General features: G+C 37.5%; 1 protein-coding gene across 1 annotated transcript; it reads left to right on the forward strand.

Moving 5' to 3' along the window:
- The first annotated feature begins 5000 nt into the window (after positions 1-5000).
- Positions 5001-12839, forward strand: LOC136246467 (chitinase A1-like). The gene is made up of 4 exons (XM_066037945.1): positions 5001-5022; positions 6563-6859; positions 7826-8101; positions 12425-12839. The coding sequence occupies exons 1-4, from the start codon at positions 5001-5003 to the stop codon at positions 12691-12693; spliced, it is 864 nt and encodes a 287-aa protein (XP_065894017.1). The 3' UTR covers positions 12694-12839.
- Positions 12840-24718: the final 11879 nt, after the last annotated feature.

Here is a 24718-nt window from a genome sequence, read left to right on the forward strand (position 1 = left end):
TAACAAGTATGTGTGATTTATATTGTAATACCATACCTGTTTCACTGCCCATACAAAAGTCTCAATAGTAGCAGTGAAATTTATCCCGTATTTCACTGACAGCAGTGAAAAGTTGTAATTGCAATTTCATTGGCTAGAATTTATGTTAACAATGTAGCCTTGACGCGTGTTTAGTACATAGTGACAAATTGCGTACATGGCAACGCTAATGCACAGCATGCGTATATGCAGCGAGTATGGTATTAACTGGGAGTAGCATGGGTAGCAGCATAGATCCTATGGTAGCAGTGAAATTTGGGATAAATACCACTCTTGTTGTATTGGAAATGGTAAATTTCACTCGGCTTCGCTTCGTGAAATTTATCCCCATTTCCAATACAACACTCGTGGTATTTATCCCAAATTTCACTGCTACCCATGCTATAGTATTACTAGTACAAACCACTAAAATAGTTGCAAATTGCATGGGTGTGACTATATACAGTGTAAGTATATATGTGACCAGATTTGTGAAAAGGGGTCTTCCACACACATCCAATTTAGCTACCAAATTAGGTGACTCATAACTTCAGATTGGAACTTAAAGTAGTGAGCACCAACATAGTTCCGGAATTGGATGTGTGTGGAAGACCCCTTTTCACAAATCCAGTCACATTATCATGCATGGTGTATTGATTAGGATAATGTCACTGATGTACACATTGTAAAGCAGCCTCAGTATAGCACAACAAAATTGCTGATGGAAAAAAAATTATGATAACTAGATAAAACACTGGCAAAAAAAATCCAATTACTGGTGGTAGATCTACTAGATTATATGCAGTATAATACTATGACTAAGAGTACATGTACTCTTGATAATACTTATCATGCAGAACTACACTGTTTACAATAATTAACCTGAAGCTTATCTCATGATAGTTCCATACCATAAAATGTACATGCATGCAAACATTAATTTACTAGGTGGAATCCTTTATACACACTGCATAGCTAAATGATGGCATGACACTTCTATTCATTTAGTATATATGATCATCATACTTCATATCTAGAAGTATGTAGTCATACCATCAATTTACAGTGAGTACTGCCAAGGCTGTATTTTGGGATTTGTGAATAGAGTTATTTCCACTGCACACATTCATTTTTTTCCTTCAAAATTTGACAATTCAGCAATATTGAAAGGAACTAGCTAGTTAAGTGTTTGAAATCTGTGATGCTTACAATGCTGTGGAGAAAAACGGAAACAAATTTTGTAGCTAGCTACATTTATTGTGTTTTTCCAAATCTACACTATTCTTTATAAAAGAGTGTTTAAAAGGCATTATAATTAGACTATATCAGTGGCGGATCCAGGATGGGGCATTTGGGGCAAATGCCCCCCTTCAAGAAATTGCATACAAGATCGAGATACTCTAATAGAGCAGTCAATTACTCTAATAAAGCAGTCACAATGTTCATGAGGCAGTGTAGCTTACCTATGAAGCTATAAATAGGATTTTATTTTACATAACAGACGTGATATAGTTGGTAAGGATAACTAGCTATTATTGTCGTGACCTTTTTTTTTTTTTTTGGTCTTCAACTGGTTTTCAGCAAGTTTTTTTGGTCTTCAACTGTTTTTTAGAAAGGTGCCCCCCCTCTTTCCAAACTCTGGATCCGCCCCTGTATATAGACTACATTGAGAGCTGATGTATAGCTATTGTTGCACGTCACAAATAGATGCGGTATTGAAATCACGGGACTCACCTCCAGACTCAGTCTGGATCATGTGACCGGGAATGCCACGCTCTGCCGTAGTATGTATGGATATTCAGCATGGATGTGTAGTGTGCTACTATGATAGTCATGCAGCTGTGTAAAATTAGCTACCGTTGAAAGGAAACGTGCGGGAGACTACCATGCAATCACTGGCCGGGATGAAAAGCTGAACTATGTGATCTGGCCAGTGTAGGTACTTAGTCATAATTTGTATTATCAACTGAATTTGGTAGCCTGAGACTGGCTAACCACTGTCAGAAATGATGCACAACCGTAGGGTACAGGTACACGTACGTAGGGGCTGGCATGGTGCTGGCAATGCCACTGTCAGTACTGAAAGTGTATTAGAGCCTATGATGTATGGTGTATTAGCCTATCAGACTAGCTTGATGCATGCATATAGGACTGCATCTTGGACTGCATCTATGGCCTATTGCCAGGTGTCAAGAAAAATCAGCTGCAGGGATGAGGGGAAGGCGGAGCACTGGAGCAAGTAAAGCCTGCGGGCCTCCCAACTGAACTAGGCATTTTGACTTTGAATGATTGATTTTGCTTGCCGACCATCACTGCTCAGCATGAATTTTTTATTATTATTATTAACACTTTACAGTGACCAGCACTGAAGGTCTGACAGCAACATGTGTTGCAGCCTTAGGATTACCTAACCTAATGCACCTATCAATGTATTGCCCCACTACCCCCCCTCGGGCATATATGGGGCTATAGTGGGGAATTGACACAGCCGAATGTCAAATGCCCCATAGTAGGGCAAACCTATCGTGTCAAATCCCCACCGTTGGCCCCAGTGCAACGCGGGATTTACTCGGGATTTGACATAGCGAAGGAAGTTATAACAAAAAAATATTTGGGTGCTTACTGAACGATCGTCAAATGCCCCATAGTGGGAAAGCAGTTTCATGTCAATCCCCCCTGTAAAGCCCCACTTACGCCCGAGGAGGGGGGTGGTGGGGCAATACATTGATAGGTGCATAATTTCAAGGACTTAGACCTAATGACTTGACGATAAGGTGTAACAGAAAAGGGGCCAAAGTAAGGAAAAAAAAATCCCTATATCAAGTCAAACAGCAATATATCTGGCATGCAGTGTTTATAAACAGGGGATCCACACCAACAAACACTCATTCACAATTAGAGATGATACAACATCGTGCTACGTGTTGAACAGACCTTGGAGAAGGAATCATAGGGACAGCATAACTGAAATGTTAGTAGAATTAAAATGGCCAACACTAGAAGATCGTAGGAAACAGGCACTGTTATTTAAGTTTGTAAACAAATTAATTTATGTTCCAAATCAGTATCTGCCAGTGTTATCTCCTGCAACAAGTACCAGAGCAAACCACCCCTTGAAGACAGCTGCATGCCAGAATGAATCGAACTCTTTCTTACCAAGACTGATACCAGACTGGAACAATATAAATATGGAAGATCTAGACAGTATAGACTTGCTCACTTTCAAGAATTGTTTGCAAAATGCATAGACACTAATAAATTTTTATTTCTGTACATTAGCATTTTTACCCAATGGGTTTTTGCTAATCAATAAATAAATAAATAAATACAGTCTATGTGAATGATCAATTATATCAAAGTTGAAAATAAGTTGATAGTGAGCAATGGTTCAGCTTAGTAGTGCTGATTGTAGAACTGGGGGTTGCACAACATAATAATGTTGTGGCATGGCTGTAAAAATTCATTTAGGTATTGGAGGTTTAACCCCCACAAACGGGTAGGATTTCTGTAATTTAAATATCTTAGTTACATGGACTTAAAATTGGTCATGTTTGATGATGACCTGAAGATGATGACGACCCAATGATGATGACTGATGGATGCCTGATGATGATGATTGATGATTATCTATGATGATGACTGAGAATGATGATCGATGATGATGACTGACAATGATGATGGATGATGATGACTGACGATGATGATCGATGACTGACGATGATGATGACTGACAATGATGATCGGTGATGATGACTGATGATGATGATCGATGACTGATGGTGATGATGACTGACGATGATGATGACTGACGATGATGATCGATGACTGATGATGATGACTGACGATCAATGATGATGATTGATGGGTGATGATGATCTATGATGATGATGATGATCAATGATGATGACTGATGATGATGATCGATGACTGACGATGATGATGACTGACGATGATGATCGATGACTGATGATGATGATGACTGACGATCAATGATGATGATTGATGGGTGATGATGATCTATGATGATGATGATGATCAATGATGATGATTGATGGGTGATGATGATCTATGATGATGATGATGATCAATGATGATGATTGATGGGTGATGATGATCTATGATGATGACTGATGATCGATGATGACGACCTGATGATGGGTGATGATGATTGATGACTGAGGGGTGATGATGATTGATGATGATGATTATGGGTGATGCTGATAATGATGATGGCAATGATGATGAATGGCGATGATAATGATGATGCATGATAATTTTGATCTATTCTTATAAAATAATAATTATACACCTGAATGTGTGAATTAAGGTCAATGATACCCTACTCCTTGTGGGGTTACAGTCTTCTACAGCATAATATTGCATGCATGAATAATTATTCTAGAGCTTATTAATATGCCTAAGGCATTGAATGAGTGTATATGAAGTACACACAGAGCTGTATCTTGTTCAAGTGTGATTTTGTAAATATAATCAGCCAGACCTTATAGTTTAGCAGCACAACACAAAAATCATGCATTTTTTTTCATAAAAAGCATGAAACTTTCCACATAAGTAGTACTCCTCATGACGTAAGTTTTTTTCCATTGCAGATTTGACCTTTATGACCACTTTGCAAATCGATCATTTATGTCTTTATCTCCCTGAGGCATTATTTAACTTGTTAAACATGGTACCAAAATAAAGATATTGTTGAATGAAACAACTTAGTTTTTAATTGAAGTTAATAGATGATTTCGTTACAAAGTTATTATCATTAATACTACCCATGAATTTAGAGATAATTTAACTCCCCTCAATTTTACAGCTATTAAAAGCAATTACAACTTTAAAATGGAATTACCTATTAACTTCAAAATCAAGTTGTTTCATTTAACAAGACCTTTACTTTGGTGCCATACTTTAGTAAGTTACTTAATGCCTCAGGGAGATAAAGACAGAGATAGTCAAATTTCTGTGCAAACATGGCCACAAAGGTCACCAATGGTCAAATCTGCAATGGCACTATATCAAAAAATAGATGTCACAAGGAATACTATTTATGTGGAAAGTTTCATGCTTTTATGAAAAAGTACACTAATTTTTGGGGGCTATGCTGCAATGCTTATACTACTGTTCGCATGACATGTGCACCTAATTATAGAGATTATAATTATAAACATAAAAACACCTCCACCAAGAGGGTAAAAATTAATGTTTTGACAATTGCACTTTAGTGTCTGGTTGTCACACCACATCATAATTGTGGGCTAGACGATTGCTGTTTTATACAGGGAGCAATATTATGAAGTGGAATGACAAACTTGCATATATTTAGCCCCAGAAGGTTCATAAAATTACAAGCTTACTACTTAGTACTTACTATAAAATAATTATACTTATACCAAATTATGTGTACGTAATTAAAATTAGTGCTGTATCTTCATAATAATTGTTCATCATACTCCCGTATCATAGTATTTCCTAGCTATCACTATATAGCTACACAGCTGGTTGTTGAAAAAGTAAATTGTTGAAGTATATGGCCATGGGTCTCTTCACGTCACGCGTTTCCCATACTCATCATTATTGAATGTGCATACTTCAGAATATGCTGAATAGCTATTTTGATCATTAAGCCAACTTCCTAATTGTAGCTGATCATGAATTTCCATTTTTGTAATACGAGTGCATCACCAAATGACACCAATAATAGAAATGCAGTCATATTATAGCCCATTATTAGGTTGCTTGTTTCTGTAAGGTACATATGTGCATTGATAAGCAAGCACCTTGTATGGGATTGTACCTTTAGTGTTCTGCAGTCTTATAGCTATAATATAATGGAATTTGTGGACAACTATAATATATAATAGTAACACTAAGAGACTTGTGCCTAAACTCTTATCATGCGCCCACTATCTCTTTATTGACATTCTGAGCAAAGCTGCATGCCCAGAAACTTTACAGGGCTCAGAGCAGATCAGAATTTAAAGATCCTGTAATTATTATTATTGGGAAATAAACTTATTGATTGGTACCACTTCTTAGTTCTGAGTATGTTATGCACCTATCAATATTAAGCCGCTTATTAGTGGGGAAATTTAATCTGTCTGAATTTGTGGGACATTTGACTGTTTCAAATTTTTTGGTGTTTGACTAACTTACAACCTGTTTCCTAAGTTTATGCTACATGGGGATTTGGCTACTAGCCGTACCCCATTTGGTGGAGAATTTGATTTTAATAAGTCAAATCCCCCGTTGGCGTTTATGAAAATGTGCTCGTTAAAATTTATCATTAATATCATCATCATTTTAAATGCCAAGTGCTATACTATCACCTATGTATGTACAGTGTTTTAGAACACACAACTATTGAACTGAAACACTCTACTTTGCCCGAAAGTGTATAGCTGTGCATGTGCTCACTCTGATTGCTAATGTCGTCAATAATAGAAATATTGATGTTTGCATGACTAGAGACTTTATGTACACTATGTAGCTATATTATGTTACTGTCGGATTTTTACCAAAATTAATTTTATAGGTGCTCCTACTACCATAACCAGCATAAATGTATCTGACATCTGTGTGACTGCTTTCACCATATCATGGGATCCTGTGACTAGTGACCCAATATATGGACCAGTATCATATAATGTGACAATATCACCATCTGATGGAGTAGTGATGAGGAGTCTCACTAATACTACATATTCAATTGCTAAAATTTCTGACACCTCTAACTTTAATATTACTGTAGTTGGTGTTAATAGAGTTTGCAATGGAGATCCTGGAATGATAACTGTTGACACTCCAGAGCTATCGCAAGCTGTGCCTAGCAGTGAGTGGTATATATATATGTGTGTGTGTGTATGTTCATGTTTTAAAAGTACACATACTTCTGTATGACCACTGGATAGATATTGGACAAGCAATTATTTAATAGTGAGCTTATTTATCATCAAATATGTACTAAATTTTAGGTCACAGTCTCTATTCAATCCTCTGTTGAAAGTTTTGAAAATTTGTATTGTATTTGTTTTATTACTGTAGTGATGTGCGATAATAAGTTTGCAACTATATCGATTAATCATGATAATTGCATCACGATACGATAGTTATCATGATAGTAAATCCAAATGATAAGATGTATAATGTAGCACTAATTTTACTTAATTTCTATGAGTACGGGTAAAGGCACATCCTATATACCCGAATGTATATATGTCATGCCAAAATATAGCAAAGTTCAATCTCAGAAAACACATAATTGAATAAACAAATGAATGCTTTAATTGTTCGAGTAATTCCAGTGAGTTAAGAATGTCTAATATCAGTGCTCAAGATAATCACAAGCTATTGTCATATCACAATAATGAACCACTGTGATACGATTATCATACTATCGATATTATTGCACATCACTATATTAATGGCATTTTTTATTATTTTGCAAGTGTGGCAACATCGATTTCACTAAAGCATTAAATTGCAAAAGTATACCCTTATAGCAGATTGTGTTTGCTGTACTTTCTCTGTATCTCAGCTCACTCAATTGAAAATTCTCAATTCTGCTTGTCTAGCTAAGAACTATAAAATAGGCTTTCAGTTAATGTAGTAGTGTATATCTTGCTTCACATTAAGACACTAAAGCGCATGTAATACAAGACTATAATAATTATTACAAGTGCACTATAATACAAGTATTATAATTATTTGTTTTGGTTGATACATATTATTGCTGGTATGATCTGGTACATGTGGATTTGCACTGAGTACAGTCTATTGCATATTGTGCAATCTATAGGTGTAAGGAACTTGAGAAATACTTCTACAACTAATGATACAATCACAGTAAGCTGGGATGCAGCAAGTACTACATTTTGTGGAAACGTTTTGAAGTATTATGTCACCATATCATATGACGATGGAACTCTAGTCAATGGTACTTCCACTGAACAGAAGACCCATAGATTTGATGGTCTACAGAATAATACATGTTATATTATACTAGCATTGGCCAATAATGCAGCTGGTAATGGGACAGCCATTGCAATGATTGTGCAAACAACAGGACCACAAGGTAATTTAAAAGTAGTACAAGTTCACTTATCTACATTCCATATATGGTTCATGATCAGGGGGCATGTTATTTTTCTGAAATCATTATATGGGAAAATCATGCTATTTGTAAGTGTTTGCATACCTGTTGACTTACTTAAGAGAGATGTTTCAGGCTAAGAGCAAACAAATAAAGGGCTGTATTATGGTTGAGCATGCAGGTAAACATTTTACAATATAAAACAGCTGAGAAGATGCTTCACTATGTATGCATGTATTTCTGTTTTAAATTTGTGGAAAAATTACAAATCAATTATAATAATGTCACTAATTTTATTGGCTAGTTGGCCTCAAGTGTGGTAATATACAGCACGGCATAATATTGTTTATAGTATATTTACAATTTGCGATTTACAAATTGCTTAGCAGGTTACATGAACATATATGAGTGTGTGAGTATTGTAGGTGGTTGAACAACTAATCAATTTATTATAATTCCACTATAGAGGCCTGTGAAGTGTGTGTAGCTGGGAGTCAGAAACTTCAGAAGAAAAAAAACTCCCAGACCAGATAGTGACTTATAATTAATTTCCAGACAACTTGTACTGAGAGATAGCATTCTTGGAAATGTTAGATCTCCAACTTGCTTGCATACCATGTATTGTAATGGTTAATGATGTGGTAATTATAATAGGGGTGTAGGATAATAGGTATGTGTGGGATCAGGCATTTTGAAGTGATTATAAAGCTTTAACAGTGAGAAAATTTGTAATTTGCACAATTTCGTTTAAAAAATTTAGGTACTCTAATAAAGCAGTCAGAAAATCTAATAGAACAATCACACAATTATTAAACTCTGTGTCACAAAGAAATACTCTAATATAGCAACCAGTTAAGTGAAAACTGATGTTATTGGCCAATGATGGTCGTATAATTTTGTGAATAAGGGGCATTTCTCAAAAATAATATAACTTGGTTTTTTGAGCACTGTTTAAAAGCATGCATAATGCTCAACTTTAGGAGCATAATAACCTTAACTCCAACATATTTAATGAACTAGTATACAGTATGAAACAATTAATACTGCAGCTATATGATATAGCTAAACTTTATTTCCAAATGATTATACAGTGAACTACATAGTGTAGCAATTGTCTCTACAAAGTCTCAACACTGCATGTAGTCCCATTAATTGTCGTGTAGTTCCTCATGGATATGATCTGGACATGCACATGGCTATACAGAATTTAATTTGCTAGGTTGATTCTTTAGAATGTGTTTAAGGTAATTTCAGAAGGAACGACACCATGAAGTGCATATACAACTCCTAATACAATTCCGTTTCACACACTGTATCTACAATGTACTATACTATGTAAAACTGTGCCCATAACTACTGTACATGTGTTTAAGTATTGTGGTAGAGTAGGTCAATACTGGTGCCTAAGAGTTATACTAAAACAGTCACAAAAAGAAAAGTTTTCTTGTTATGTTAATGATAATAAATTTTAATAATTCTTTGTGCATTATTAAATGTATTATTGTTAACATCATTGCAGCTATTTCATGCCCGCCACCTTTGATTTCACAACTTTTTTTCACCCAGACTTTTGAATGCCACGCTCTTTCTATATACACCTCGGCTGTTCTTGTATGGATATGGTAAACTACATGCATGATGTGCTTTTTAGATTAGAAACATGCTTGTATTACAATACACTGATTTCATTATTCAACCAATGAACTAATAATTTTATTGCTAATGCTCAACTACAACCATTATAACTACAACAACTATTACATACTAAGTCAGAGGGACATTTGTCAGGCATGCATGCATATATAATAAACAAAATCAGCTTGACAAGCTCAGATCAGAGCGCCTATAGAAGGAAGTCTATAAGGATTATTATGTGGTTGTTTAGGGTTTAAACAGTATTTCCCATGAGGTACTGCAGGACTTGCAATTGTTTATCCAACAGCCATTGAAGTTTAAAATAATAGCATGAAAAACATAGATATTTGGTAGGTCTGTTTGTAAATTGGAGACAGACAATGGTAATGGAATATTGTATATGCTGGGTAGTTTCCTAGAAGTAATAGTAAAGTGGAATATAGTGCAAAATTTACATCACTTGTGAGAAAACTTTCAATATCAATTATATTCCTAATAACACAACTACACAGAAAAAAATTGAAATTTTCAACTAGAGTAGGGACCATAGCACATCGATAAAAAGTACTGAAACAAGTATGAGTAGTGCATGATATTAAATCACAGTAAAACAATAAGAAGTGTTGTATCCCTACTGTGCTCAAGATACCATATAATGGAAATAGCTACACAGTAGGGATATAACACTTCTACAGTAGGGATATAACACTTCTTATTGTTTTACTGTGATTTAATATTGTGCACTACTCCAGCTTGTTTCAGTACTTTTTATCAATGTGCTATGGTCCCTATTCTAGTTGAAAATTCCAAATGTTTCTGTGTACTCGTTTGTTAACTTTTTTGTTAATAATTATTATGACTGGTGAACCCACGCATACCGCATCTGAAATGGTGCCATGTGCCCCAGCTATGTATATCAATTATTGTCTAAAAAGGTGAAGTATCTTTTACGCTTTGTTGTCAGCTATGTTCAACCCGTTACACAGCAGTACGAATCAAGAACTGTTCGAAAAGTGCCTCTGCAGTCAAAATAGCAACTATGAAAAATATGGATGATTTCTGTTACGAATGGAAGCCATCACGTGCTACCACTAAATATACACTTTTTGCTGTCAGCAAAGATGAATGGGACGCAAAGGAGGATACTGGTAAGTTGATGAAGAATGCATTATATGTACTGCGGTATGCCAAAAGGTACCTCTCGGGCCGAAGCGACGTCGAACAGTGAAAAAATCAAGCCCGTAGCCATAGCCGTTGTCAAGTTACGCTTGTCTGAAGGCATCAGTTACTCAGTCAGTAGAAAATTCTGTTAAATATATATTTTAAATATTCCGTAGCAACTTGTTGAAAGCGTTTCGGGTCAATCTGAAAGCATGTTTGGGCCTAACCAATACTGCCTCATTGTTGTCAGGAAAAACTGAGGCTGGTTTTTGGGTGATGTTATTTCATGGGCCATGCCTACTCCTTTGTGGTCCCTACTATACAGTACTATTGTACTGTATGATTCATTTTTTTGATATAGTGCCATTGCAGATATGACATTTGGTGACCTTTGCAGCCACTTTTGTACTAAAAATTCATCATTTTTGTCTGAGGCATTATTAAATATGGTCCAAATAAAAGATGCTAATGTAAGAAACAACTTGACTTTTGTTGAAGTCAATAGTTCATTTCACTCCAAAGTTGTATGATTATTTTTATGTCATGAAATTATTTAAATTTACTTACCTCCTGGGTATAAATTACCAATGGACAGGTAACCTTACAAAATTTCATCAAATGATCATAACTTTATGAATAAAGACTGAGTTGTTTCTTTCAACAACTACAATTTGAAGCTGCTGTGGTGTTTAAACAGTGTAAAATAATGCCACAGGAAGATTAAGACAATGATGAATATTCAAAAATGGCTAACACAATTACACTATAATTGTTATCCTAAACTAGATGTCATTGGAAGCACAATATATGTGCCAAGTTTGATCCTTACCTCAAAATCACCACGTTTACGTACTATATATTCCAACTTTTCCCATGTATAAAGCATTCGCTTCAACAAATGTAACAATGAAATCGGGCAGAACGATAGACAATTCTAGGGCAACCGTCTTGGGAAAAAAGTTCCATAGATTGGCAGTTTTTTTTTCTTTTATGGTATCATACAGCTTCTGAGGCGCACTCTTTCTAAAATTTACAACTACGTACATATAGCTATCCCTCGCATAGCATAAGGGACCATAAGCTATGTACATATTATTACATAATATATGCATAGTTAACTTTAAAAATTGTGCAATTCTTAAACATGCTAATTTAGGTACTTCTATAAGGCAAAAGAGATATGCAGTGTTGCACACACATACAGTAGCACAGGGTGATGATACACAAGTGTACGGTGAAACGTACACCTGTGGATTACGGCTCACTTCATGGTTTTAGGTATTAAATAGACAACCATTAAACACTTACTCCTCTGTAGTTGTGAACAATAATACTATTATTATCTTTTCATAGTTTCGTATGAGAGGCAATATGGCTTGCAATCTTTTAGAGTTATCTATTTGCATATGTCAGTAGCATGATGTGTAAATTGTATTTGAATACAAGCAGTATAGTACATACAATACATACATGTATATATATTATTGTGTTTTCATGGATGTAACCAAGATGATGACGATGATACATGTAGTCTCAACGTAGCAGCAGTAGTCGGTGGTGTGGTTGGTACATTTGTAATCACACTTGTTGTTACTACACTGATCAGTGTCATCATTGCCAGAATGTATTTTAAGCATCAACTCACTAACAAGAAAAGCAATGTTAGTACTGAAGAAAATGTTATGATGGGTCAAAATGTCAAAATGGATGATAATCCTGCTTATGTCACTGGTCCAATGGACAAGGACACTATAAAAATGGATACTAATCCAACTTAGGCTGTTACTAAGTGACTGAAAGCTACTGCATCACATGTGTGAGCTTGTATAAACTGCTTTATTATAGCCTCTGTATGCATATTACCTACTTTAGGACTGGACTAGCTGTATTTGCTTTATCATGGTAATAATATGCTGCATAGTTATATAGCTTCAATAGTCTAAATACTCAACAGAAACACATTGAGCCAATATAAAGGAGTATTAAGGTTTGATTGTACTCATCCAGTACTATCAAAGGCACCATGCATAAAAAGGTAATTGATTGTTTAAGGAAGCAAGTTTTGAATTGACAAGGTTACTATTCTTTACAGGTGGTTTTAGTAAGTATTTATGTAATAACCTGAATTTAAATTTGTTGTAATAAACTTGTATCTGTTATTGTAAACCTGTTATTTCCAGCCTGACATTGTAACCTTAATCTTTGTAACTGTTAGTATAAAATAAGCTGTAATAGTGTGTTGTATTCTCTTCTTCTGATGCTGAGTTATAATAAGAGTGATTCTAATAGTAGTTTGTTCAGTGGAGTATTACATTTGGGGGCTTGTCCGGGGACCAAGAATTTTAAGTTAATTCTTCTTTGATGGGAGAATAACAGTATGATACACCTGCTTCTTTCCTTCAAAATTTACATATACACTAGCTTTAAGTAACAACTACACATAACTGTGTAGCCAGGCTTGCATCAATATTGTTGTGACTATGTAAGTTAACTTGACAGCCATATTTGAGTTGAAATATATGTATATACAGGGTACATAAAGGGTTCCACCTAGTAAATTAATGCACATTATGGTGTGGAACTATCATGAGATAACTATAGTAAGCTTTGTGTCAGACTAATTATTGTGGACAGTGTAGTTCTGTATGATATGTCGTATCGATTAGATCATAGAATGATCACACTTAACCAACTACGAACTTATCATGCATACTGAAAGGGAATTATAGTATCCACATGAAAACCAACCAATGATAAGCAGCCAGACCTTACGAAGTATTGATTGGCTGTTTTTCATCTGATATCACCATCGAAAGGGACAACTGTCTTGCAACCTTGAAGCACACCTGCATTCTATGGGTCTAATCGGGAATGTGTAATGTGGCGGTACTCTTTAAGAAATTCCAGATGATTCTAGACCATTGTAGTAGATTATTTCAGAACTGATCAACCTAAAGTACACCTGTGACTGTGTGTGTGTGTGTGTGTGTGTGTGTGTGTGTGTGTGTGTGTGTGTGTGTGTGTGTGTGTGTGTGTGTGTGTGTGTGTGTGTGTGTGTGTGTGTGTGTGTGTACAAAAAGCAGCAGAAGTGTGTAATGTGGTACCCTTTTATAAGATGATTCTAGCCATAGACTATTCCAGAACTAAATAAACAAACATTTACAAGTACATGTTGGTAATCTATACATATAAAAAGCCTATATAAGTGTTATGATTTAGGGGGTGAGGCAGTTTATCAGAGCTAGAAAACTCCAAGACTAGACTCCCTGTGATAGCAAAAGACTATTGGTGTTGTGAAGAAAGTATGTTACCTGTATAGGAGGGCATACATATATAATACGCCTCTATATCAAACAGTACAGTAGTACTGTTTAAGTAGGGATCCTCATGAAATGACATGCACTGCCTAAAATGCTGCCTTCAAAAATCACTTTAGATGAAAATCACCTTTATGGAATAACACATTACAAACAAATAAAAATCAATAGTATAGAATTTAAAAGAAAATCGCTAAACTCAGATTTTAGTCTCACTGCCAGCTTGATTGCCACAGTTGCAAGTTTAGAGGCCAAACAAACCAGTGCACAGTCACTATTTTATGCCACAATAATAAACTAACCAGTGGGATGTACTGTACCTTTTCTTTTATCTTAATTCAGGTTGCTTGTCTTCTTCATCCAACAAAACCATATCAAGGCATTAATTTTCCATATCAACACTCTCTTTTAGCAGCATTTACTATGCTTGCAACTAGTTGATCAATAGTTTAACCTTTAAACCGGCAGAGAACTTTTCGGAAAGGTATGTTTACACAATATGGATACGCATGATGACACTAAGTGGGGTAACTTAATTCTTACAGCCTACAAATACACATAGATTAAAAGTGCATGCACTGGGCTACTTGGAGAAGGTTAAAAGGACACTATAACTATAGTAGCTTACTTGTTATGAAGCGGTGAACAGCGATGAGTCATGTCTTCATGTTTTAAAATTCTTGCCATGTGTTTAATTTTGATTGTGGGTTTACTCATGTGAGTTATATATGGCCCGATTGAAAATTTCACGATGAATCGAATGGAAGTTGATAGTAGCAACTACCATCGACTTATCGACCATTTTATAAAGGTATGTAAAGGGTTTCCTTACCGAAAAGTTATTTTCACGGCTAGTTTTGGCCTCACCATTTAGCATTAGGGGTAAAACCCTGGGTATCATTTAATCCTTGTTACATCACAAGTAGATTGACATAAATTGCATAGCAACAGGATGGATGATTTGAAAGTTACAGCGCTTAATGCAAGGCGTGCATATTTATTAAGTTTAAATCCAGTTTTCCGGATTATGCGGGTTTAAGGGTTAATTAAAAAAAAAAAATTGTAACAATTTGTGGAAAGAATTATGGGTCACTGAATGTATGTTTGGGTTTGAATAAACCTATAACCAATACCACAAAGTCATCATGAAAGAAAAGCCGTAAATGGGTTGACCCTACCATACAGTATTGCATGACAGTAATCATAGTAGCTACAGTGTATCTAATCAAAAACAGCCAAGCTGTAAAAAAAAGTACGGCCCCCCAAAAGGCCATGGTGAAAAAAGATGTGAAATCCTAGGTGGCGGCCAAGAAATGGCTGTGATGGTAGGTTAATGGTAAAAATTTTAATAACAACAATTCAGGTGAATTTGGTGCCAAGACCAAGTGGCACAAAATTCACCTGAATTGTCATTATTAAAATTTTTACCATTAACCTACCATCACAGCCATTTCTTGGCCGCCACCTTGGATTTCACATCTTTTTTCACCATGGCCTTTTTGGGGGCCGCACCTTTTTTTACAGCTTGGCTGTTTTTTGATTAGATATCACTTCTTTTTGTATTTGCATACTGCAAAGCCGGCCTATGGCTGGCTTTGGGGCTTTTTTAACCCATGTGTTTTTTTCTTTACCACAGGAAGAAGAAAAGAACTTAAAGAAAATTTGTAATACTTCAATTATTTTTGATTTTATTAGTAACTAGCTGTAGTACCTGCCCTATCGTGCAGGGCAGTATGTACAATGACATGGAAATTAAATGAAATTACAGTTGGTAATATACTATTATAGATACTTTATAAAAGACTAAGGAAACAATGTGGTGTAAGGATTGCATGAATGCAATAATTGTGGAGAAGTGCACTCTTATTGGAATATTTTGTGACTTAAGTTGCTCAAATTCTACCATCAACCAAACATACCATGAATTACTGTAATCTGCACTACAACGATTCTGTTATGACAAAATATAACAGCATGGGCACAGAGTGGGGGCTAGCAAGAAATAATAATAAATGAAAACAAAAAATTTTCAGTCATCCAGCCCAAGACAGCTCATGGAAAAAACCTGCCAGCCTTTTCTTTTGTTTTGCTGCACAGGAAAAACCGAAAAAATGCTCCACTCTGCTTTGTATACATGTGTAGAAAGAGTTCAAATCATTGCTGCAAAGTCTATAAATAGCTACCATTTTCACAACGTGCCTCACGTTGTGAAGAACAGTCTGCCACGGGACCGTGTCATTTCACTGTGTAGCTGCAGTCATCCCTCCTCCGAGCAAACCATCCAGGATATGCATAAAGACAAAAGAATAGAAAAGATAAATAGTTTCACACATACATAAATATACAAAGCAACCATCTGATACATTTTTTTTACCATAATACCTTCCTTACCACCATCCACAGGTGCTGATCCACAATATCACAAAGCAGCAGTAGCAGCAGATAAACCTAACTAAAGTGCATGTGTTTGCCTATCTAAAAACCTCACTATAGACTACATTACGTGTTTTGCAATCCCCTCTAACTAAAAGTGTCAATCTACCTGCTGAACCTACCCTAGATAGTGCCACATAAAGCATGCCGTGTGTGAAGCTTTCGTCCGTCAAATCTAATCCTACACCCTTAAAAGTTTGGCCCTGGCTTTTGTTAATGGTCATAGCAAAGCAAAGTGCAATTGGAAATTGAAGCCGTCTAAATTCAAAAGGCAAAACCGAGTTACTCGGAATGAGAGGAATGCGTGGTATTATAATATCGTGTCCTGCATATCTACCGTGAGAAATCTTGGCCTCTACTGTGTTAGCCGACAGTTTAGTAACTACACACCTAGTGCCATTAGTAACCCTTGGAGGATCTAGAGAGCGTAGAATAATAATTTGAGCGCCTACTTTAGGTAAGAGAAGATGCTGAGGTAGTCCAGATACCTCTAAAGAGTTCAAGAATTCTGTTGGAAAGTGAACAGCCTGAGATTCATCAGGTATGGTGTCTAAGGACCTGTACTCACAACAGTCACCAGGTAACTGCTCCACCAGAGTCATGTTGATGGAATGAGTGGTCTTGTTAAGAGGAGCAAAAATGCAGCGTTCAGAAAGCCAAGCCAAGTCCCTAAAGTTAGAGAGCAAATCTGGATACACCCTGGAAACCAGTTCCTCCTTGCTATCCACAAAGGTTCCCATGGTGTCAGGTAGCTGGACAACATCAGGTAGAGTGTCAATAGGAAACTTCCCATCTCCATCGCTTGAGGCAAGCATCAACAATGTTACCTCTAGTGCCACCTTGAATGACAGGTAGAATCTGTCTGAAGTCACCACACAGTAGCATGCACTTGCCTCCCATTGGATTATCATTCCCTTTTGCCATTCTGTTGAGTAGAGCCAAGCCCGTGGTTTCCCAAAAATCATCTCCTTTGTGAGCATCTCTAACAATTTCTTCACCTTAAGCCTAAACACACGTGCCACTAAGTCTGGACGGTCCAGAGGCTCTTGACCTGGTAGTAGATTGTTCCTAATCTCTGGCCAATTAGGATTGGTGGTCATGGTGATAAAGAGGTCGGGGTGGCCATACTTCCTAACGTAGGTCATTGCATCCTGCTGACGCTCATGCATGTAGCGTGGTCCACCAGTAAATGACGACGGTAGGATCACCCTACGACCAACATTCCTGGGGTCACCATCCCCATCTACCATTGCATCCTGCAAATCCTGGTAGCAATCAGCACGTAGTGCCTTTTGCTCACGCCTGAGAAACTGTAAGCGCTCAGTTTCAATCTTACAGTAGGCGTCAACCAGGAATTGCTGGAAAAGCCTTTTAGCCTTAAGCAATACAGGCACTTGCTGCCTGACCATGATGTGGTAGCGGTAATACACCATGGCTGTCAATTTCCTACCATTAGCCAATTTCAGGTTGATGTGCCATCCATCGGTGCCATAAGAAAAGAGTAAAGGATACTGTAAAGGATCATACCCCCTATGAAGTTCAAAAATGCGCTGCAAAGACCCATCCCTATAGTGCAAAACTATGTCCCTATTATTTACATTATCATTAGGCATTAGCACTCCTACCTCGTCACACATCGGGCTATTGTACCTCCTAGCATGCTCTCCTACAGGCCGTTTGTTCTCATTAATCACTACCCTAATATTTGCTGGCTCATCATGCTGCTCAAATATTTCTTTAGCTACCTTAATAAGTTGAACATAGTGATTATCGTCATGCAAAAGCTCAGTAATACCCCTAACTATGTCAAGCCTTAACCCATCAACTATCCCACATCTTGTAGCTACTTCAGTTTGCTGGTTGTCTATAAAATAAATTTGGGAAAATTTAGGAGACTCACCTGTTGATGGAACTAAACTACCTATACGATGATAGACTTGACCCTGTACTCTAAAAGAAGGATTGAAGCCAGCCATAGTTATCTCGTTACAGCCAAAGCTTGTCATTTGAAATGCACTATTATACTTACGTAGAAAATGTTTACCTGCTGTGTTTGTACCTTCATACAGGTGTCTCAAGAATGACTGGGGCTATGGAAATGCCTCTAACTGGACATTACCCTTCAAGCAACAAAGGGATTCGGTCTCCTGGGGAAATTTTACCTGCTGTGTTTGTACCTTCATACAGGTGTCTCAAGAATGACTGGGGCTGTGGAAATGCCTCTAACTGGACATTACCCTTCAAGCAACAAAGGGATTCGGTCTCCTGGGGAAATTTTAATGCGCCGCAGTGTGTGCATTCTACACTAAGTGTGCCTACATCTGTAGTGTTGAAGAAGTTGTGTGGCTGATAGTTAAGCCCCCTAAAGCTTGGGTGTGTGCTTGCACGTACAGTACCTGTTGTCTGCGTGCTGTGTTAGCCTGCTGCTCCAGAGCTCTGTAGAGTGGATCAGCTCGAGCTTGTTGATGGGAAGCTGTATCTTGTTGTTGCTCCTCCCTCCTTGTTACTGGGTCTTCACGCACAAGTCGACGGGCAGCTGTTTCACGCTGCTGTTCTTCTTCTCTGGTGGCCGGGTCCGCACGCGCAAGTCGACGGGCAGCTGCATCGTGGATCCGTTCCTGTGATCTTCTTTCTTCGTCCTGGCGGGCCACACGATGGGCTTCTGCGTCACGTTGTCGTCGTCTCTGTTGTGAGTCCAGTTCACACCTAGCACTGGATGATGTGGTAGCTCCAGTTGAAGCCTCCTGGCGGCGCAGTATTTGTCGTTCTGCTTCTTCCCGTCTCTTCTCTGGATCCAATCTTTGGTTCTGCTTGCGTCTCTTTGCTTGAAACGCACAAAAAGTAGACGATCGTTTTCGCTTAGGCGGCATGCGCTTAGGCGGCATGCTCGGGCATGCTTACACAGCACATCAAATGAATTTGAATTAGAAATATCACGTGTGTACAGTTGGCAAAAACACATGCAGTACAGTGCGAAAAAAAGGTGTACTGAAAAGGTGTCCAAAACGAAAAAAAAACAAAAAAAAACACCAGCTGGACTCGAACCCACAACCTCGCGCACGTAAGACAGGCACCTAAACCATTAACCTATCTACTTCACCACACTGTTACAGCAATATTTTTGTCTTATAAAGACTTGTACAAATGGACTGAGATAGGTGTTTACTTGCGGTTTGCATGCGGTTTATAGAAAGAATTCAAGCAAATTTTAGTCTACACACCTGCCTTCAACGGCCCCTAGACGACTAACGATAGCTTGCACGAACTTTTCGAAAGCGTCATTGTTGAGCTCAATAATCAGCGCTTCAGTGACGCCAAAGACGCTTCGAAATGCGCAGCGGTTCGAGAGTACAATGCGTGACATCAAATGGAATGCAGACAGACAGACAGACAGATGGCTTTTCACTCTTATAATATAGATTATACAAATTATATACATATATTTATTACATGCCCATTATTCCCCACAGGATATTTTTTAGCAGCTGATCTCTCTACTGGGTGACTTAAAATATAGCTGAACTATATACAGGATGGTTTCTTTGTAGCTGAACTCTCTACAAGGTGACTTCTTCTAGCTGAACTCTCTACAGGGTGATTTCTTTGTAGCTGAACTCTCTACATGATGGTTTCTTTGTAGCTGAACTCTCTACAAGGTGACTTCTTTTAGCTGATCCCTCTACAGGGTGATTTGTTTGCAGCTGAACTCTTTAGGTGGTGATTTCTTTGTAGCTGAACTCTCTCCAAGGTGACCTCTTCTAGCTAATCTCTCTACAGGGTGATTTATTTCTAGCTGAACTCTCTACAGGTGATTTGTTTGCAGCTAAACTCTCTACATGGTGCTTTCTTTGTAGCTGAACTCTCTACATGATGGTTTCTTTGTAGCTGAACTCTCTACAAGGTAACTTCTTCTAGCTGATCCTTCTACAGGGCGATTTGTTTGTTGTTGAATTCTCTACACGGTAATTTGTTTGAGGCTGAACTCTCTACATGGCGGTTTCTTTGTAGTTGAACTCTCTACAAGGTGACTTTTTCTAGCTGAACTCTATACAGAGTGATTTGTTTGCAGCTGAACTCTCTAAATGATGGTTTCTTTGTAGCTGAACTCTCTATAAGGTGACCTCTTCTAGCTGAACTCTTTACATTGTGTCTAGTTTGTAGCTGATCTCTCTACAAGTTGATTTGTGTGTAGCTGATCTCTCTACAGGGTGATTTTTTGTAGCTGATTTCTCTGCAAGTTGATTTGTTTGTAGTCGATCTCTCTACAGGGTAATCTGTTTGTAGCTGAACTGTCTATAAGGTGATTTGTTTGTAGCTGATCTCTCTGCAGGTTGATTTGTTTTAGCTGAACTCTCTACAGGGTGATTTGTTTGTAGCTGATCTCTCTACAAGTTGATTTGTGTGTAGCTGATCTCTCTGCAGGTTGATTTGTTTGTAGCTGATCTCTCTGCAGGTTGATTTGTTTTAGTTGAACTCTCTACAGGGTGATTTGTTTGTAGCTGATCTCTCTACAAGTTGATTTGTGTGTAGCTGATCTCTCTACAGGGTGATTTGTTTGTAGCTGATCTCTCTACAAGTTGATTTGTGTGTAGCTGATCTCTCTGCAGGTTGATTTGTTTGTAGCTGATCTCTCTGCAGGTTGATTTGTTTGTAGCTGATCTCTCTGCAGGTTGATTTGTTTCTAGTTGATCTCTCTACAGGGTGATTTTTTGTAGCTGACCTCTCTTCAGGGTGATTTGTTTCTAGCTGAACTCTCTACAGGGTGATTTGTTTGTAGCTGATCTCTGTACAAGTTGATTTGTGTGTAGCAGATCTCTCTGTAGGTTGATTTGTTTGTAGCTGATCTCTCTACAGGTTGATTTGTTTGTAACTGAAGTCTCTACAGGGTGATTTGTTTCTAGCTGATCTCTCTACAGGGTGATTTTTTGTAGCTGACCTCTCTTCAGGGTGATTTGTTTCGAGCTGATCGCTCTACAGGTTGATTTGTTTGTAGCTGAAATCTCAACAGGGTGTATTGCTTGTAGCTGAACTCCTTACATTGTGTTTAGTTTCTAGATGATCTCTCTACAGGGTGATTTGTTTGTAGTTGATCTCTCTGCACATTGATTTGTTTGTAGCTGAACTCTCTACAGGGTGATTTGTTTCTAGCTGATCTCTCTACAAGTTGATTTGTGTGTAGCTGATCTCTCTGCAAGTTGATTTGTTTGTAGTCGATCTCTCTACAGGGTAATTTGTTTGTAGCTGAACTTTCTATAAGGTGATTTGTTTCTAGCTTATCTCTCTACAAGTTGATTTGTTTGTTGCTGATCACTCTAAAGATTGATTTGTTTGTAGCTGAACTCTCTGCAAAGTGTTTTGTTTGTAGCTGAGCTCTCTACAGGGTAATTTGTTTGAAGCTGAACTCTCTGCACAGTGACTTGTGTGTAGCTGAATTCTCTAGAGAGTGATTTAATTGTAGGTGAACTTTCTACAGGGTGCATGACTTGTTTATAGCTGAACTCTCTTCAGTGTGACTTGTAATGTTCTGAATCTCTACAGTGATATAATTGTAGCTTAACTCTCCACAGGGTGACTTGCTTCTGGTTGAACTGTCTATAAGATTAACTGTTTGCAGCTGAAGTCCCTACAGAATAACTTGTAATGTAATAGAATTCTATAATGGAGTAAATAAATTAGCTGAATGCTCTATTAGGGTGACTGTTCTATTAGAGTATCTCGATCTCGCATTTGCTACACGGAGTTGGCTTTCGAATTATAACTCAGTGGTTTGTAATCCAATTCTTCTATACTACTGCAAGGACTTTCTATGAAGATTATTCCAGCTATACACCGATTTTCAGCTCATTGCTCTTAGCGGTTTGCCTAGTAGGCGTAAAAACTAATACTTTTTTATTACTAAAAATCGATCGTGTAATTGTGACACAAGTTGGGTTTTGTGTCATATCTCCGTGGTCTTAATCTCGATTCCTTTGAAACCACCAAAAGGCACTCCTACGATGGTTACTCCATCTACATAGCAATTTTCAACTCATTCCATGAAGCGGTTTACCCTGTAGGCGTGACAACAAATCGATCTTGTTTTACGCGAATAATCGGTCATAACTCCTGAACCATTCATCGGATTTGCACCAAATGTGATGCTAGGATTCGCCTTTGGACTCCCTTTCTGTGTGCCAAATGTCAAAGCGATCGGAGCACGCGTTTGCGTTTTATAGCAATTTTTTGCAAGTGTGCGAAAAGACGAAGAAAAAAAAATGAAGAAAAAAAACCCGATACTGTGGTCACTCATATCTCAGAAATGGATTGAGTGATTTCCTTCAAATTTGGAATGTAGACTCCCCTAGCTGGCGGGCAACTCTGCAGCAAATTTGGTTTCAATTGGATAAGCTATCACCGATATACAAAAGTGTGAAAATGACGTTTTCTTTCTTCCTGTCAATATACTCACGATGTGGCGCGCCGGCTTCTTGGGCCGCACGACACACTACCGTGTGTCTTGATCTGAGTACCAAAATAAGTGTATCGTACTATACCTGTATGTAGTACTAGGGTACTAACCAAATAGCAGAACCAGTCAGATAACATAGCATGTAATGCTTCAACTACTTCAGCTGCTATTCTAGCTCCCTCTCTGTCACTTGAAGTAGTCAGTGAACAAAAGTGAAATTGTTACAGCAGCAGGACTTCCTCTTAATATATGTATCTGTACAAGTGAAGTGTGTATATGTATTACATACACAGATGAGAATTAAATATCTATGTTAACACCATACCTGTTTCACTGTCCTTACAAAAGTCTCAATAGTAGCAGTGAAATTTATCCTGTATTTCACTGACAGCAGTGAAAAAGTTGTAATTGCAATTTCATTGGCTAGAATTTATGTTAACAATGTAGTGCCAATTAGTGTTGACGCTTGTTTAGTACATAGTGACAAATTGCGTACATAGCAACGCTAATGCACAGCATGGGTATATGCAGCGAGTATGGTATTAACTGGGAATAGCATGGGTAGCAGTGAAATTTGGGATAAATACCACTCTTGTTGTATTGGAAATGGTCACCTCGTGAAATTTATTCCCATTTCCAATACAACAATCGTGGTATTTATCCCAAATTTCACTGCTACCCATGCTATTACTAGTACAAATTACATAATTTACAATATGCCTATGTGTATCCTGAATTATTTATGAAAGTACATGTATGTATATATACATACAGGTACAGGCAGGTAGCATACAAAAAATGCAAACAAGCCATATACTGTAGTATGTTAAGCTGATTCACTGGTTACAAATGTTGGAAGATGCAAGACGAACGAACACTCTGCAATCAATCATGGCAATTGCTATCAGTACATTGCATACATATCTCTAATTTGGTACTACTATGTAAAGATGGGGCAACATTTGATCATTTGATTACAGTACGTACAACAGTAGATTCATCACAATCCTTTTTGTTTCTTATCTACATAATAGTTAGATGTCAAGAACCAGGGTTCTACGGGATTTAGAAAACTCGAAGGCCCTGGGCTGTAGCGCCCTTGCTGCCCTTGGGTGCTACTATAGGTTTTCTAAATCCTATAGAACCGGGCAATTGGAAATAGTGGAAATAGAAAAGGAAAACGGAAATGGTCAAATCATCAAATAAATGCACCTAGAATAAAACCCTTGTTTAGTGGCCACCTCTTAAGACCACCTTCTTACAAAGCAAATGACTATATTAAGTGCATGTACGTGATGGGATGGCTATAATGGGATTAAATGTGGCACATGTGTTGTAGTTGTTGTAAAAAAGAAAAAAAAATGTTGTTTTTTAGACTGTACTACATTATGCTGGACTACATGACTGTTGTATATCAGTTTCATGATACATGGAGGGACAATTTAACTGTAAACAATCAAGATACTCTAATAGAACAGTCACTTGGGTTGAGTATACTGCACCACGACCAGTAGGTGGAAACCCCCTTTACATAATCTTGCGAATATCCTTGTTGGAATTTCTGAGGCACTAAATAGTTAAATTATAGTATACAGCCTGTATAGT

The sequence above is a fragment of the Dysidea avara genome, chromosome 1 (genome assembly GCF_963678975.1).
Source record: "Dysidea avara chromosome 1, odDysAvar1.4, whole genome shotgun sequence".
In the NCBI taxonomy this organism is placed as follows: domain Eukaryota; kingdom Metazoa; phylum Porifera; class Demospongiae; order Dictyoceratida; family Dysideidae; genus Dysidea; species Dysidea avara.

What these genes read in the sequence shown, in the direction of transcription:
- LOC136246467 (XM_066037945.1), top strand. Translation starts at nt 5,001, where the DNA reads ATGGCCACAAAGGTCACCAATG. An exon ending in ATCGCAAGCTGTGCCTAGCA is followed by an intron (nt 6,860 to 7,825) that starts GTGAGTGGTATA and finishes TGCAATCTATAG; the next exon opens with GTGTAAGGAACTTGAGAAAT. An exon ending in GCAAACAACAGGACCACAAG is followed by an intron (nt 8,102 to 12,424) that starts GTAATTTAAAAG and finishes GATGTAACCAAG; the next exon opens with ATGATGACGATGATACATGT.